This window comes from Peromyscus leucopus, chromosome 20 (genome assembly GCF_004664715.2).
Source record: "Peromyscus leucopus breed LL Stock chromosome 20, UCI_PerLeu_2.1, whole genome shotgun sequence".
Taxonomy (NCBI): domain Eukaryota; kingdom Metazoa; phylum Chordata; class Mammalia; order Rodentia; family Cricetidae; genus Peromyscus; species Peromyscus leucopus.
The window spans coordinates 31,888,714-31,905,661 of NC_051080.1; the positions used below are offsets into that span (position 1 = coordinate 31,888,714).

Consider the following 16,948-nt stretch of genomic DNA (forward strand, 5'->3'; position numbering starts at 1 on the left):
GACCATTTTGGGTACCTATGGGAGCTGGTCTGTTTCTTCAGTCTTCCCATGGATTCCCAGGAATCCTTCTGCAGGAGGCTACAGCCCAGAAGCCCCAAACTTCACTGTGGCCTTCTTCCTTAGGAAGCCCAGACTACAGGGCACATGCCTGTCCCCAGCGAAAGGACAGAGAACCAATTCAGCACTCTGGGCAGCTGCCTGCCCCGACTCAAGAGATCACAAGGAACGCAGGCATGAAGGGCTGTAAGGGCTGAGGACACAGTGAATTTACTACCATAGGGGTGGCAGGTGGGGACACGATTTTATTGGATGGTGCTTCTGCTGCATTCCACAGAAGGCCTTTTATTGATGTGTCTAGCCACAGAATGCAACCTTTGTCTTTTCTACCTCCTGTCCTTTGTGAGCTTCGGAACGCTCTCCCATCTCTCAGGGGCAGGTCCCTTCATCTGGACAAGCTCCTCCACAGGCTGGTGCTGGGCTAGGGGAGCAGAGGCAGGATGGTGCTGAAGGTTGGGGCTGTGATCTCAGGGATGCAAGGGCATGAGGTAGCCAGGGTTCTGGACAGGGGGCTGGGCACTTAGTGGGAAAATAACCCTGGCCTAGGAGTCCAACAGAGGGAGCTATATCAACCCCACCCAGAGGGCTAAGCATCCAGAAGAGGCCTTAGGACCCTGGCATACCCTCCCCGCATCATACAAGTGCTCCCATGGTTTCCCAGCCTTAGGATGCTCCCCTTAAGGGGCACTACACCCTGGCTTACCTCCCTTCCCTGGAGCTCAAGCCGCTCTGCTATTAAACACATGACAGGGGGTAAGAGCTGGGGGTTACATCCTTGGAACCACAAACAAAACAATCTCAAGGTAGATTCAGCCAGGCTGCAACTGGTCCCATCACTCAATAGGGAGCCCTGGATTCCCTACTTAAAAACCTACCGTCCCATGATCAAGGACGGCATGACACTCATTGGGGATGCAAGGAGTGCTCTGGTGGTGGGGCTGAAGGCAGGCAGGAACAAGCTGGCAAAAGGCCACCATGTAAACGAGCTGGAGCCAGGACTAAGGGCAGTTCACTCCACGGCCACAGCCTCACTATCTCCCCGACACAACCCCGCTAAGTTCAGGGTATCCTCTTGCTGAGGGCCAGGCTCACAAGAGGATGATCCCAGCTTCAAATTCCAGATTTGGACCCTCCCACAGGGTCCTCTTCTAGCTAACCTCAGACTCCATCTTAACAAAGGAGGTGACAGCAGCCATCACAGCCCCATCCAGGATCCTCTCCCAGTTTCTCTTTCTGAGATCACATGGTACTGAGGTTCAGTGCGGCTGGTCATGAAGTTGCTTCCCAATAGACTCTAGCTTCCACCTAGGTAACTGGGCAAGGCAGCAGCCTCTTCTACCCACTCACCCAGTTAACCCACCAACTTGCCCACCCATTTGCTCACCATCCTCCACCCACAGGACAAAGGCTTCTTGTCTTGCTGTGGATGCACTTTTGTGGAGACAACACACAGGGCTGTAACAGGGTGCTTCTGCTCTTCCACCAAGCAGCAAGTACTGGTAAGGGGTTACAGTCTTACCCAGGCCCTCATAAACAGGGACAATATTCTCCAACCAAATGCTAACAGAATGATCTTCCCCAGATAGCTGCAAAGGGCCAGGTAGGGCTCAAGGTACCCATCCCCTTGAAGAGGAAACTGCACACCCTGGAAATGATATCTATCTCTTGCTGGACACAGAACGACTGTGGGCATCAGCTCCTTGTGCCTATCTAGAGGAAGGAGCAGTCCTACTCTGGCCCTGTTGAGAACACAAGGGCTGCCAACATCCCAGGCTCCAGGAAGCATTGGGCTAGAGTTGACAAACTAACCTCTGAGAGGTGATGTGGAGGGTCTCTGACTAATACACAGAGAGGAAAGGCTTTGCTGGTGGAAGGGAGCAGCCGGGCAACTGACTACAGTGCCCAAGGTCTGTCAATGGAACAACAGCCTGGTTCCTGGTAGGAAGCTGGAAGGCGCCGAGCACAGCAATGCACGTCCATGATACTAGCACACAGGAGGCTGAAGTAGGGCTGCAGTTCTAAGCCAGCCTGGGCTACACAGGTATCTGAGAGGCAAAGGAGAAAGCAGACAGTATATAGAGGGACCAGAGCACATTCTGCCCTGGAGAACGCAGGGCTTTCTGAGGGCCTCAGTGACCACTGGGCAGAGGGAAAGGGAATGAGGTCCTGCCAGTTCTGTCTCTACATCTGCCACACTGGGTCTACCATCTCAGAGTGCTTGGGGAAAAGGTTCTGAGGCTAAAACACTAGACTGCTCGGGCTTCTAAGAGGCTGGTCCTAAGGAGGAGTACCTTGGGCATGCTCAGAGCATACATGAGCGGCAGTAGAGAAGTGCATGCTCTCAGGGCACTGACACCCCTTCCTCAAGTCTGTACCTAGACACCGCTAGCACAAGCCTCAAGGAAGCTAGCTGCTAATGGCTGGAGAACGGGAAGGCAGAACATTTGGTCCTCTGAAGACAAAGGGGGCCTGCCCACCTCGGTTGTTCTGGAAGGTGCCCTGGGAAGAGACATCACAAATCTAGTAAGTGGCAACACCAGGAGCAGGTTCTCAAGGTCAGCCAGCACTGGTCCTGGAGTGTGGTCTCATGGGCACACACCTTACGGACCCAGGAGCTCCCCCAGCCCTGCCCCATCCTCCCAGGGTGGGACTTTCCCTCCACATGTCCATCATCTGATGCTGTAGGCATCGTGACTTCCAACCTCTGACCTGCAGCAGCTCAAGTAGCCACAACGGTAACACAACAGTCCCCATAGTAGCCAGAAACCACACAGCACATGAGCATACACATGTCACTTGGACACACAGAACAAGCGGTGTGACAGAACAATGACTCCTGTCAACAGGGACCGAAGAATCACAACAAAGACTTCTAAAAACAACCCGGTTATAATGTTCACACATGCAGGTAAAGCAAAACATCCAGCCACAACTAGAGTGGTCTGCGACATCCATCCTCGGTGTTTGGACAGACATAGAAACACAAACCAACATTCCTGAAGCCCCCCCTCCCTGGCTCTCAGAGGTTCCCCAGGCAAAGGTCTCCTGGTGAAGCAGCTGTCGGGGAACACTGGAATGAAAACTGTGGCAATTCAGCTACATGAACCCCAAAGGCAGCGGGGGTCAAGGACAAAGCCATGGTGAAAGAACAGAGAGCTAACCGCTGCAGACAAAGGGCACTCACTGGGAGTCACAGACACAGTAGCCACGGTGCTGCTCATCAGCTCCAAGGTCAGGAAAAGTCATGTTCTCTGACAGCTGGCTTCCACAGAACCAACTAGTGCAGAGACACCTTCCACAGGATTACTGCTAACCTGCCTATCCTGTTGAGTCCAGGTCAACTGTTACTTCGAGGTTCTGGGGAGCACGGGCTTCTGGACACGTCGGCCTCTGAGCAATGCTAAGACTAGCATGCAGCGTCTCCATGGAACCTGACCCCTAGAGGTAGGGCCTGCTGCGGACAGGGACACTAGAGTCTCACCACGGAGTTTATTTGTCCATGGCTGAGGTGGGCTCAGACCAAGAGGACGGACGGCATGGTGCCTAGTGGGGGACGTGAGCACTGAGGTCAGGAGCTGAAGCCAGTGCCCTCGGGACTGGGCTTGGGGGTTCACCAGTTGGGGAGAAAGAGAGCCTCCTGAGGGCTGGAGGTACACCCCTCAAGGCACTTCAACCTGCTAACGTGGCTCAGTCTTCCAACACCAGAGGCAGAGCTGGCCCACTGGACCCGGCTGCAGCGAGGAGAGCTCCAGAACGCTGAGGGCGGGCACAGGTCTCCTGCCATTCAAACGATACCCACCCGTGCTAGGAGATACAGTCAAACCCCTAGCCAGAACACGGGGAGCCCTCTGTGTGAACCAGGAGCCACCCTGACAGGAGCCACGCTCCTGGGGCTCCAGTCCTGCTTGCTCTCATTTGAGCATGTGCTCCTACCTAGCCGCAGTCTGAGCCCCACGGCTGCACACACTACGGCTGCACACACTACAGAGCCGCGCTGCAGGGGGTCAGCAGATACCGACATCTTCAGTTACCACCTGCTGCGGAGGAGCAGGGCAAGGTGGAGGGGGCTGTGGCCCGACACCCACCAGGGTGCTCCTGAAGGGTCTCGAGTTTGATCACAGCCCTGAGAGCCACGCGGGGCTGCCTCAACTGCTGCTGTCTCCTGAACACCGTGTGCAATGCCTGCAGCTGCCCCACCTCCTGCATGGTAAAACATGGCTGCCGCTCTGCAAAGCGCATAAGTGCCTGGAAGGAGGTGGCTGCCTGCTCCCAGGCTGCCTCCTCATCCTCACCAGCATCTTTCTCTGCCTTTTCTGCGAGCCCAGTGGCCTGGGACGGTGTCCCAACGGCAGGGGCCTCCTCTATGTCCCTCCCCGCCACAGCCTGCTCTTCAGCCCTGCTGTTCTGAAGCCTGCTGCCAGAACAGGAGGGCCCTTCTTTCACGAGCTCAAGGATGTGTGCAAAAGTCTTATTGTGAGGCTTCATGCTGCAGCATTCTGCTTCCTCCTCAGAGGAGGAAGCCTCGGGGAATGTGACAGTGGGCCACAGCTTCCTCCAAGCCCGCCTGAAGACCTGGCTCGGCAGAGCATTCCAGGCACAGGCCACATTGACTATGGCATCGTTCATGCTGTGCCGGGTGGGGAAGCCCTGTAAGGCCACAGGAGGGTTAATAAAGAGCCTCATGAAGGCTCTGCGAATGCCTTGCTCTGTGGGCTGCAATAAGGAGGTCACACTGGCAGGCAGGAAGATAGTGAAGACATTCTCGGACACCAGCTCGGACTCCTGGGGATGCGCTCGGGAATGGTCCAACAAGAGGATTGCCTTGCTGTCCTCAGGCAAGCCTATGGTTCTGAAATGCTCTCGCACGGAGGGGACAAAAATATGATGGAACCAGTCTGAGAAAATCTCCTTGTCTACCCAGGCATTACCCTGGGCCTTGTAAGCAATAGGCAGGTGCTGGATGCCTCTAAAGGCTTTGGGGCCACCACCCTTCCCAATGGCCAAGGGCTTGATTCTGTGGGAGCCAGTGGCATTGGCACACATTAAAACAGTCAGTCTGTCCTTGCTCTGTTTGAAGCGGGGCATAGGCCCATCATCCGGGGTGGAATTTGGCAAGCACCGCCAGACCAGACCCGTCTCATCGGCGCTGTACACCTGCTCGGGAGACAGCCCATGTTCAGCCGCGAGGCTCCTGAAAAAGCCACAGAACTGCTCCGCAGCCTGGTGGTCAGCCACCTGCTTCTCGCTCGAGGCATCTAACTTTTTAATGCCATGCCTGGCCTTGAAGCGCCAAAGCCACCCTCCAGAGAACACACAGGGCTCTGTCAGGCGCATCTGCTTGTAGAAGTCCTTGGCCTTCTCGATGAGCATGGGGCCCGACACAGGGATACCCTCGGCACGCTTTACCAGGAACCACTCGTACAGCACTCGGTCCAGGTGCTCCAGCTTGGGCGTGTGCAAGGTCCGCCGCTGCTCCAGCGCCTGGTGAGAGTCTGAGCTGGCAAAGAACCTGAGCAGCTGGGCCTTGTGGGCTTTGATGTCGTACAGAGTGGACATGCCCACGTTATACTCCTGCATCAGGGCCTTCCTGCTCTCACCACGCTCGAGCCGAGTGCAGATGTCGATCTTCTCCTTCAGGGTCAGCACCACTCGCTTGCGCTTCCCCCCCTTGCCCTTGGCTGCAGCTTGCTTGGAGGCCATGAGGAGGTGGTCCAGGCTGGGGCTCTGCCTGTCCTTCCCTGACTATGTTTTTCTCTGGCTCCCTGGGCCAGTCTCTCCCTTTCTTGTCTGCCTGCCCACAGGACTGAGCCTAGGCTCAAGCCAGGTTCATTCTTGGCTCTGTTCTCTGCCTACAGCAGTATCTTGCCTCAGTTTCCCTTCGGTATTGGGGCTCCAGCCCACTTAGGCCTCAGATCCTAGTAGTGTAGTCAACTGCTGTTCTCTTCAGGGGAGGTGACAGGGTTGAGTTACCCTGGACTGCTGGGTGTAGCTGGAGCCTCGGGCCTTCACACAGATGGCAAAAGGTGGCAGCTTTCCCCGTCAACAGTGTCCAGGTTTCTGAGCTGGGAATACTTCTCACCAGGATTCACAATGTCGTCTTACCCATACACTTCAGGAACTGGAAAGCAGAGGAGGAAGAAAGAAACGTTACTAAGAACAATCAAGATGGGCTTAGAGTCACTGGAAAGCGCCACCTCAAACATCAGTGCCACTGGGCCTGGGGTTTGCTATCCAGTCTGTTAACTAGCCCGTCCTTGCAGACCACAGAGCAAGCAGCACCAGCAACCTTCAAAACTGTCCGGAAAAGGTAAGAGTCACAATGCATTCCTAATGGCCTCTGCCTTCTCCTTCCCCCGTCCAAACCTTAGCTGGGCAGATCCTTCCAATCACGCATTTGATGAGCCAGAAGGCTACAGGGTTACTTCCCTGAGCAGCACAAAAGTGTACCTGAGACCACAATGTAAGAGACACATTTATGCAAATGTGCCAGAGTTCCAAAGATACACAGGGAAGGAATGCCAGCTTGTCACCAGCCAGCTGTGTAACCCGGTTTCCTCCCTCAAGTCAGCCTCCTGCCTTGAACTTGGCGCTGGTCCCCAAGGGTCTCCCATTCTAGTCAGTGAGGGCGGTGTGCATACCACCTGCACGTACAGCATTTGCTGTGTGCGCCTCACTGTGGGACAGAAGGAATTCAAGGCCACAGTCTGCTCTCAAGGGGGGAACATTTAATAACAAACCCAAGGAGCTGAGGAATTCTGCAGCAACTTGAGGGAGGGACAAGCTTCCGGAAGGAGGCCCAGCTCATGATGGCTCTTTCCTGGAGCCCTGCCCTGCACATGGGTAGAGAGTGGTTAAGTGGCTGAACACACACTTCAGAAATGAAATTTTGCCAAGCTGACTGTGGTGGCTCAAACCTGCCATCTTAGCACTTGGGAGACAGAGGCAGAACTGCTTTGAGTACAGGGCCAGCCTGGGCTAGCCAGTAAGTTCTAGGAAGGGCAAAGAGGAAGAGAGGGAAAATTCGAACCTTGTACTACTTAGAACCTCCTAAACGTGGCTGCAGAAATCCGGGAGGCTTCTAACCTTGAAACTTCAAAGGAAGCACTAACCACCCAGGGCCACTTGAACAGGGACTTAATGGACTACTTTTCTGGGAGCGGGAATGTAAGTAAGCTCCTAAGGGGAGAGGCAAATTTCTTCGAGTCGGACCTGAGGCATTTGGAGGACGGGTCTAAGAAACAACCTGCCACTGGGCTGCAGCCCGGACGACGCACTGAGAGAAAACTCAAAACACCGGCAAGAGACGATGGATGAAGGGTCCTAGGAGGGGAGGAACAACCGAGCTTGCCCGGTCTGCGTGCCGGTGGAGCGCCTGGGAGCCGTGGGGACCCGATCCCGGGACTCCTGAGAAGGGATCCGCTAGTCCCCAGGAGCTCCGGGCGGGGAAACGACAACGCGCGTCCGGCTCCGTGGGCCCGGCCTCCAGCACAGTTCGCGGCGGCCCCGGCCCGGCCCGGCCCCACTCACCTGAGGACCCCGAGCCGCCACTACTGGCCGGAAATACCGGCCACGCAGCTCTCCACCGGTCCGCTCCTCGAGGCCTTCCCCGAGCCACTTCCGGGGACGCTCTAGACCACCGGGAGGCTTCTATTCTCAGTGGTGCCTAGCTCGCTACACCGCGGCTGAACAACGGAGCAGCCCCGGCCCGGCAGCTCCCCCGCCCGTAGAACGACGAAGGCCCGAGGGAGCCGCGCGTTCATGAGGAGCGGAAGCCCGGGCTGAGCGTCCGGTCCTGGGAACCATGGCCGGGCGAGCACGGACGGGAGGCTAAGTCCAGCGCCACCTTGTGGTGGGAGGTTCCCAAGGCTCTCCAGTTTCCAGGATCCCTTTCCATCCCTATGGACCCTTGCTTTAGAGTTCAAAATGTGCCCAATTTAGAGGATTTTGATGATGAGATTTGAAACGTAGTGCAGCGTGGATGCTTTGGGAGACCTTGAGATGAGATGAACCTTTTTGCATGTGAACCATACCTGAATCAGAATATAAAGAATATAAAGAAGACACCGCAATGGAGACAGTGAAGGGACAACAGAGGTTGGGCCCTAGGTTTTGAAGATGGAGGAAGGCTATACCAACAAGAAGTGCAACAGGAAGGCTTACAGGAGCTCCAAAAGGCCAGGAAACGTCCTCTTTTGGAATACAGCCCTGGTGGCGTCCCGATCTCAGTACCCTAGCCTGCAGAAGCGTGAGAAAACGGAATTGTGTTGTTTCAGGCCTCCACACTGGGGCAGTTTGTCACGGTGCCATAGAAAGGCGGGTTATGGAAACTTGCTCCTCCTTAATTCACACCCTTGCCTGAGCACCCAGGACCCTCTGCCCGCTCCTCCCCACCCTCTCTTGTCGGATCCTTTGCTCCCTCCATTCACACCCCCTAGGGATCTCCAGTCCTGGGGTTTGGGTGGCTCCCAAATCCACGTCTCCTTCCAGACTCTACCCCCCCCCCCCCCGATGTCCAAACGTCTGTCTTTTGCCAAGCACCTGGACATAGCTGTTCACATGCACCTTGAACACAGTGTTTCTGAAATGGAGATCAAGAGCCTCCTGACCAGCCTGGCAATCCCCCCCCACCTCCCCTTACCTCCCCCACCCCCCACCCCCGGTGCACATAGTGCTTCCTGGCAGTTCCACCTTCCTATTCACTAAGGGTCACTTTGAATGCTCCCTCACATCCAGTGAAGCAGTTCTGGTTAGCCCTGCCCCCAGAATCCATCCTTTGGATTTCCCCTCCCGCTCCATCTGCCTGACCTCTGGTCCATGCATGCCCTGGTGGTCTGTTGCCTCCTCCTCGGTCCTGTTCTTTCCTTCCCTCATTGTCAACCGTTGCTGCTGCACTGTGAGCTGTCCTGAAACAGTGGCTTGGAACAGCCATTGTCTTGCAGCAGGTGGCTCTGGGTCATGAACTGCATGATAAAGTTAAATGCGTGAGGAATGCAGGAGGAAACTGAGTCACAGAGGATACCAGGCATGTGGTGTGACTGGAACCCAGAACCCTCAGTATTTCTGAGTTTTCTGGACTCCCCTGGGATGGCTGGCACTGCCCCTGCGTGTGGCTCTCTGCTGCCATCTTGTGAACCTGGGACCACACACTTCTCTAGTGGTAGGGCTCGGCATGGAAGTGGGGCCTGGCGCATGACTCCAGGGCCCTTGTCATCTAAAGGGCTGAGTTCACTCTAGCCATGGGGAAGGGTTCGGGAAGAGAGGAAGACTGGTGTCCCCTTGAACCTGGCACCAAGAGGTCCCATCTGCTCCCTCCCACTAATCCATAGTTAAGCCCTTGAGGTGACTCTTGTACCATTGCAGCCTCCTCAGCAGCCAGACTTGCCCTCCCGGCATATCTAAAGTGGCCTTGGAAAGGGTCGGTCTTGGCAGATCACTTATCATGGTCTAGCTTACCTCGGCCATCTTCTAAGTGCCCGGATCATCCCTGCAAGACTGTCCCTCTACCTGCAAGCCTTTGCCTGAAAAAGGCCTGGACGGCAGGGGGGCCCATTACTCAGGTGGAGAAATCACCAACCTCCCATTCCGCCTTCCAAGGTTGCTCAGGCCTCTCTCTCTCACTGACTTGTCTCTAAGGAGGAGTGGGCATGTGGAGACAAACAGGGACATTTCTCAGAGATTTAAAGCAAAGGCTAGCTGATGACAGTTGGGAGCCTGGGGGAAGGGGGTGTTGCAGACAGAGCCATGAATAATGCTGAGGGAAAAAAAATCACCTCTGAGTAAGCAGAGGCCATGGAGATTAAAACTAGGACATGTCCCAGGATGCAACAGGGCCTGTGGAGTTTCAGACCTCCAGCCCACTGTCCAGGACAGTACCCCCAATACTCATATTTGTACATGTGCTCACTCTCACAAGACACACACACTGTACATTTGACCAATACCCACACTCTTTCACGTGGCAAGGTTTCCATACCACTTCATCAGCATATCACACACAGAGCTTGAAAGGAGTGGCTTTGACTTCCAGGACCCAACGTAGGGACCTTAGTGGGAGAGGCTTCCTGGAGGCCTGGCTGCACCTGTCATACCTCTGACCTCAGAGACCATGTTTCCTAAGGCCCGCAGTGGCATAAACAGAGGTCAGTTGTGGGTTTTTTGCATTCCACACGGTGACTTTGCTTTTAAAAGCTATCTATATGCAAAATTACAATTCCACCCAACTATGATTTGTGTCCAAGCAGGGGACCCTGTGATGGCTCCTTAAGAAGAGGTAGAGATCTGATGGAAAGGCATAGTTTTGCGAATACACACCCAAAGAACAGTGGCTTCTTTGCTATGTGAACGGGCAGGCTCTCCAGGGAACATGGTGGGCTGTGGTGGGAAGTGGAGGAAAAGAGAGAACAAGAAAAACTAGAGACTCAGGCAGTGGAGCCAGGCTAAGGGTGAGTCACGTCAAGGTCACACCCAGACCACATTCACTGTAGCACGAATAATAAAAACAAACCTGGAGCCAGGTCTTGGGATGAATGCTGGAAGATCAGAGAAGCAGAACAAGCCACAGCTTCCTCACCTCGCCAATTCCTCAGCTGATCCTGTTTCCTCGGACTAGAAGCTTCTGTGTCCTCATCCAAATGGATCTCAGCTGAACTGTGCTACTCAAAAGCTTAAAAGCTTAACCAGCTCTAAGTCCTGGTCCATCATGCCTTATATACCTTTCTGCTTTCTGCCATCACTTCCTGGGATTAAAGGCTCACTTCCTGGGATTAAAGCCGTGTGTCACCATGCCTGGCTGTTTCCAGTGTGGCTTTAAACTCACAGAGACCCGGATGGATCTCTGCCTCTGGAATGCTAGGATTAAAGGTGTGTGTGCCACCATTTTCTGGCCTCTATGTCTAGTGGCTGTTCTGTTCTCTGACCCCAGATAAGTTTACTAGGGTGCACAATATTTTGGGGAACACAATATCACCACAGTTCACTCTTGGAGAGCCTTGAAGGGAGTATGCACTTTGTGACAGGCCTTCTCAGGAAGTGTGCCACCAGAGGATTCATGCTCAGTTCAGGCCACAAGGTTGCATTCAGTGCATGCCCTAATCGTGACTGGCAAGGGTCAGGGGTTAGCCAGCAGTAAGTTCAGAGCAAAGTGTGTAACCAAGATCAAGCCTCATACCGTAACCATAATCAGGCTCTGTGTGTGAGCAGAATCAGGGCTCACTGTGTGAGTAGAGTCCACTGCTCAATATGTGGTTAGAGAAATGGCACACGGTATGACCAGGATCAAGACTCAGTGTGTGGGTAGGGGTCAAGGAGCAGCTTGCAACCAGAGTCAGGATCACTGTGTGAGCAGAAGCTGAGCTCACTGTGTGTCCAGGATTAGGAAGAGTGACCAGGATCAGGGCTCAGTGTGTATCAAGGATCAAGACTCAGAGTGTGACCAGGGTCAGGTTCAGCATGTGGTCATGATCAGGCTCATGTATGGGCATAGCCAGGACTCAGGGTGTGGCTATGATATTGCCCTATTTGGGGACTAGAGTCACCAGAATGAGTGTTCAGAGTTGGGCTGAGGTCAGAGTTAAGCCTGTGGTGAGAGGTGGGGCTGTAGGAAAATCATAGTCACAGTCTTCAATATTTGAGATGAGGCAGAGTTCCCCCTCTGGACATCACTGGTGTTTGGGGCCCAGAGGTTCTGCAAGGTTCTGGTACTGTGGGTGTTGAGCAGATCTTGGCCTGTGCCCACTATATCCATCCAGTGCCCCCGGGCTGAGCCAACCAGAACTGCCTCTAGGCATTGATCCTGGGGGAGGAGGCGTGTTCCATTCAAGAACTACTGCCTTTAGAATATTCACTTCATATCAAGCATGATCGACAAACATTTACACACCTGTAAATATTTGGGGAATGACTGTTCCAGCTGGTGCTGGGTGCCGGTGCCTCCAGTGCCAAGACAGATAAGCAAGGTCTCTCCAGGGGCAGCCATCATGGTGGGTGGGAGCAGGCAGACAGCCATCCATGGACACAGCCAAGCTGTGGGCGCTTACAACACTCCCTTGGACTGGCAGGCTTGTGGCAGGAGGGGATGTTCCAAGAGGAAATTCTAGGTGGGCAGAGAACAGGAAAGCATCCGAGGAGGGTACCCTCACTCTGTGTGACCTTGAGCAGGATCTTGCCTCTCTCTCTCTCTCTCTCTCTCTCTGAGCCACAGATTCTTTACTGCCAAATGAGAGAATTTCCAGGGAAAAGAGGCCAGCCCAGGAGTGCTAGAGAGTTGGGCAGGGGAGAATACAGATTACTGCAAGTTAGAGTCCATGAGCCAATCTGTGGTTGTTGCACGGTCTGGGCATGGCTGGGACGTGGCATTTTTCCTTGAGGCTAGAGGGGAATACTTAACACTCTCACATGCCTTAAAGGCCAGGCTGTTCTCGGGGTACTTTTAGGGTGGAGGGGTAGTCAGGGATCTATCAGCAGGGGCAAGAGAACACCAGAGACCACTGTCCCTGGTTGTGAGCAAGTGGATGGCGGCCATGGCCAGCATTTCTACCCACTGGCATCTGGCCAGAACAACAGTGTGCCCAGCAAGGTTACCAAGAGAGCCTGGCTGAAGGATGATGGGTGTAGGTGAGCCTCAGGTTGAGACAAACAACAAAGACTATGAATCACCCCAAAGCCAACAGCTGTAGGGAGCACCGAACCCCTGGATCTAAAGGCAACTGTGGTCAGAGCTGGCTGGGGAAGACTGACCCACGAGATCTGTGGCCTCTGCTAAAGAGAGACAGCCACTACCACTACAACCCAGCAGGGAGGCTGCCCGGGGAGAGACGGCCTGATCTCCATCCCTCCCTGCTTTGTAGGCTGGGTGCCCCCCAGACCGCAGAGCAGTGTGCGAGGTGGGTCTGGGGACAGCAGCACCTCTCAAGTGGTGGCCTGGAAGCTGTGTTTCCCGACTCTTGTAGCTAAAGTTCCAAGTTGGGGGGATAAACAAGGTCCTGAGGCTAGATCCCTTAGTCCAGGGCCTGGCACACTCCAACGCTCTAGGACACGCTCTTATGGCTGTCCAAATTCCTCAGCGGCTCCTGGGTCCCTGTCCAAGGAAGGCAACCCCAGAAGAGGCCCCATTCAGGGACACCTTTTAGCAGCCAGTCATTGTGGCCTTCAATCCAGGCCTGTTTTCTCAGGGAGCATGGGCCCCCCAGGAAGGCAACACAGCCTTGGTGCCGAGCACTGGGGTCCCACAGATGCACCTTTGTCTTGGCCAAAATGACTTGGGGAGCAGAGAACCTCAAGAAAGTGATGTTTCAGAACTGGCCTCACTCCCCTGAGAAGGGCAGGCACAGTGTGGGTGTCTTAGGATTTCCAGCCCTTGTTTTGTGGGTGGCTGAGAAAGGGCTTCTAGCAGAGGCCGTGGCCACACCCTGGAAAGGCTGTGCCCTCCAGCACCACAAAGAAGGGACACAGGCAGTGGGAGGTGTGTGAGATCAGATTGGAATGGGCCGGTCCCTGGGCTTTCACTGGCTCCAGGGAACCTGTCACTGTTGACTGTGGGTAACAGACCCTCCTCCACCAGCTGAAGCCATATAAAAAAACAGCCTTTGGAGGCACACTCCCAGCCGCCCATTGCGACCATGAAGGCAATCCTCTTCTTCCTGTTGGCCACCTGCTTGGCTCTGCAGCCAGGTAAGCTTCGGACGGCCATGGGGCAGGGCTAGGGAAGAGTGAAGCGGAAATGTTAAAGGGGCTGATGGACTAAGAGGAGGGAATAGGAGAGAGAAGAGCAAGGAGCCTGAGCAGCTTTGCAGGGAGGGCTCTCACTATCGTCCCGTGAGAGGCAGGCTGGGAGGAACAGAAGGGCTCCCGGAAAGGCCACTGAGGGACAGATGTACAGGGCTACCCGGCCTTCTTCGTCAGGGAGGCCCATGGGCCAGCAGTCTCAAGCTGAGAAGTGTCACTGGGCAAAGAGGGAGGAACAGAGCAGGAAAGGGTACTCAGGATGTCTTGAGAGGGGACGCAAGGGGCTACCCCCTGCTCCCTTTGCCTCCAGTGTGAGAGTCCACTGGGTGGTCAGTCTGGGATGATCTAGTGTGCTGGACCCTCCCGTCAAGTGACTCCCAAAAGGTCACTGTACTTTCAAAGCTTCAGCTTCCTCATTTACACAGGGGTGGGGAGGGGGGGCTGCCTGTAAGGCACCGGAGACCTACGCAGCACGAAGGTTGTAGCCACTGAAGTCGGGGGTTCAGCATCTGTTCCGACAGGTGTGACTTGAACGCCAGCTTTATCATTTTTTTTGAAGAGAGAAGACAGCCAACACATCCTGGCATCTGGGGCCACTTGCCCCAGACACAGAGCAGGATGGGCCCAGAGGCCCTACCATTGCCACACAGCATCGTGGGGGTCTAGGAAGGGCTGAGAGGCAAGCTGGGTTTAGGGGACAAAGGTAGACGACCTCAGTGCCCAGCAAGCAGCACGCACAAGTTAAGGAAGTGTCTCTCTGCATCTCCCTCCAGCCTAGTGCCCAGCGGGGCTTTTTCCAGGCGTGACCTGTCCCTGAGGCCTCTTACCCCTCTCTCAGGGATCACAGGCATTTACTAAAAGCTTTAAATTCCTGACATAGTAACAGCACAGGCTGTGGGCTTTGGGTGACCGCGGTGAGGTAGGCTGGCGCAGAGCCCTCCCAGAAGGGTGTCAGAGGCTTTTGGACTTCCACTTCAGCAGCCTGGAGGGGACCGAGATGGGTCTCTCCACTCTGTGTGGGGATGAGAGTGTCTGGGAAGGCTCTCTTGGAGTGCAGCTGGCCAGCCTCTGAGCCTCAAGCCTCCGGCTTCATCCACAGGTGCCGGCCTGCAGTGCTATTCATGCACAGCGCAAGTGAGCAACAGAGACTGCCTGAACGTGCAGAACTGCAGCCAGGGCCAGAACAGTTGTTGGACATCACGTGTCCGTGAGTCCCGTCCCGTCCCCGTCCCCCCCCTCCCGCTGCCCCACACAGTTCTCGCCGCCCGTTGCTCTGCTGCCCAGCCACTCTGCTATCCTGCCTTTTCAGCATCCCTCCCTTCTCCAGCTAAGCAGCAAAGAATCTCGACTTTGGGCTTTGCCACAGTTCTCCCTCTGTCCATCTGCCCACCTATCCATATATCTGCACATTCCTGCTCGGCCATCCCAACCCTCAACTCCACCTTCCTACCCTCCCCCTCCTCGGCCCGCTCACTCATCCAGAGCGTTAGCATGCTCAGGAAGGGGCCCGAGGCAGGGGCAGGGGAGGGGAATAGCAAGGCCTGGCTTCAACCCAAGTGTCACCCTGTCTTCCCAGGGGCCATTGGACTCGTGACAGTTATCAGTAAGGGCTGCAGCTCAAACTGCGAGGACGACTCGGAGAACTACTACGTGGGCAAGAAGAACGTCACGTGCTGCTCCACCGACCTGTGCAACGTCAGTGGGGCCCACACCCTGCAGCCGGCCAGCACCCTGGGGCTGCTCACTGTGCTCTGCAGCCTGTTGCTGTGGGGTTCCAGCCATCTATAGGCTCTAGGAGAGTCCTACTACAGCCTCTACTGTGCAGGGATGCCTCCCCCCACACCCCCACTCCTAGCATCCACACAAGGGCCGGCCTTCATCCTGCCTCTCCTGGTGCGCCCTCCTCCTCTCTGCTGCTTCAATTTCTACAGCTGGCGCTTTGCCCCCCCCCCGTCCCTACCCCCCCCATCAGCACTGTGCCCCCCCAGTTCTGCTCTGGCGCTTCTGCTGCAGGACTCCCTCGCCACCCTGCTCTCCAGGAGCTGAGACCGTCTGCACAGCCGCAATTGGGAAGGGTCTGGTGAAGGCTGAGATGAGATGGATTGGGCAGAAATGAAGCTGGGAGGTGGGCGTGAGGTACTGGGAGTCCTAGGAGATGTGGTGTGGGGGTGGTGGAGGACCTGCCTCATGTTTATAGAGCCTCGGAACACAGTAGGCCTGTAATAAATACCTGTTGGGTAAGTTGGAGAGAGCGTCTGTCCTTTTTTTTTTTTTTTCTTTTTCGAGACAGGGTTTCTCTGTGTAGCTTTGCGCCTTTCCTGGAACTCACTTGGTAGCCCAGGCTGGCCTCGAACTCACAGAGATCCGCCTGCCTCTGCCTGCCGAGTGCTGGGATTAAAGGCGTGCGCCACCACCGCCCGGCGAGAGCGTCTATCCTTAAGCAGCCCGTCATGAGCCCGGCCTCCACCTGGGCAATGCCTATCAAGGGTCATGGACATGCCATTGACTTTAGGGGTTAGAGGCCTGGTCTTGGTAGGACGCCTATGTGGCACCTGGCAGGAGGTAGGACTGCGTATCTCAGGACACCCAGCCCTTGCTGTACAGACTCGGGCACATTGCCAAGCTTCTCAGAGCCCTGTGTGCTACTGTGTGCTCCTCTACGACCTTCCCAGTGCAGGAAGCCCTGAGTTTCCATGGATAAGAGGAGCCCCTGGGAAGGAGAGCATTCTGCAGCTTCCTCTACCCCCAGGGAATCGACTACACAAAACTTTATGCTAGCTGGGCGTGGTGGCACTCACCTTTAATCCCAGAGCTTGAGGCTCAGAGGGAGGCAACTCTCTGCCGCCTCTGAGGCCAGCTTGGTCTACATAGCAGTTCCGGGCCAGCCAGAGCTACATAGCAAGACCCTGTCTCAAAACAAACAAACAAACAACTTTGTTGCATACTGCAGACACACAGGAAATACAAACACAAACGTCTCAGAGAAGGCAGCCAGCTGCCCCCACCCCACCCCACGCAGGAGTGTGTCCAGCCCACACTCCCGAGTTCCTTCTGCTGAGTCTACATCTACGCCATTAGAAGTTTTTGGGAGAGGCCGTCTACAGGAGGACATGCCCACCCTTCCCATTCCCGGGGAAAGTTTTTGAAGGAAGCCCGTCTTACACCTGGG

At 55.3% G+C, this 16,948-nt stretch overlaps 2 protein-coding genes across 2 annotated transcripts; one reads left to right on the forward strand and one right to left on the reverse strand.

Annotated features, from left to right (window-relative positions):
* Positions 1–280: 280 nt before the first annotated feature.
* Positions 281–7,847, reverse strand: Jrk (Jrk helix-turn-helix protein). The gene is made up of 2 exons (XM_028886032.2): positions 7,585–7,847; positions 281–6,175 (listed from the first exon to the last, which is right to left on the reverse strand). Exon 2 carries the CDS (start codon positions 5,755–5,757, stop codon positions 4,081–4,083), a length of 1,677 nt encoding a protein of 558 aa, XP_028741865.1. The 5' UTR covers positions 5,758–6,175; positions 7,585–7,847; the 3' UTR covers positions 281–4,080.
* Positions 7,848–13,509: 5,662 nt separating this feature from the next.
* Psca (prostate stem cell antigen) lies at positions 13,510–16,026 on the forward strand. The gene is made up of 3 exons (XM_028886042.2): positions 13,510–13,725; positions 14,879–14,986; positions 15,356–16,026. The coding sequence occupies exons 1-3, from the start codon at positions 13,674–13,676 to the stop codon at positions 15,565–15,567; spliced, it is 372 nt and encodes a 123-aa protein (XP_028741875.1). The 5' UTR covers positions 13,510–13,673; the 3' UTR covers positions 15,568–16,026.
* Positions 16,027–16,948: the final 922 nt, after the last annotated feature.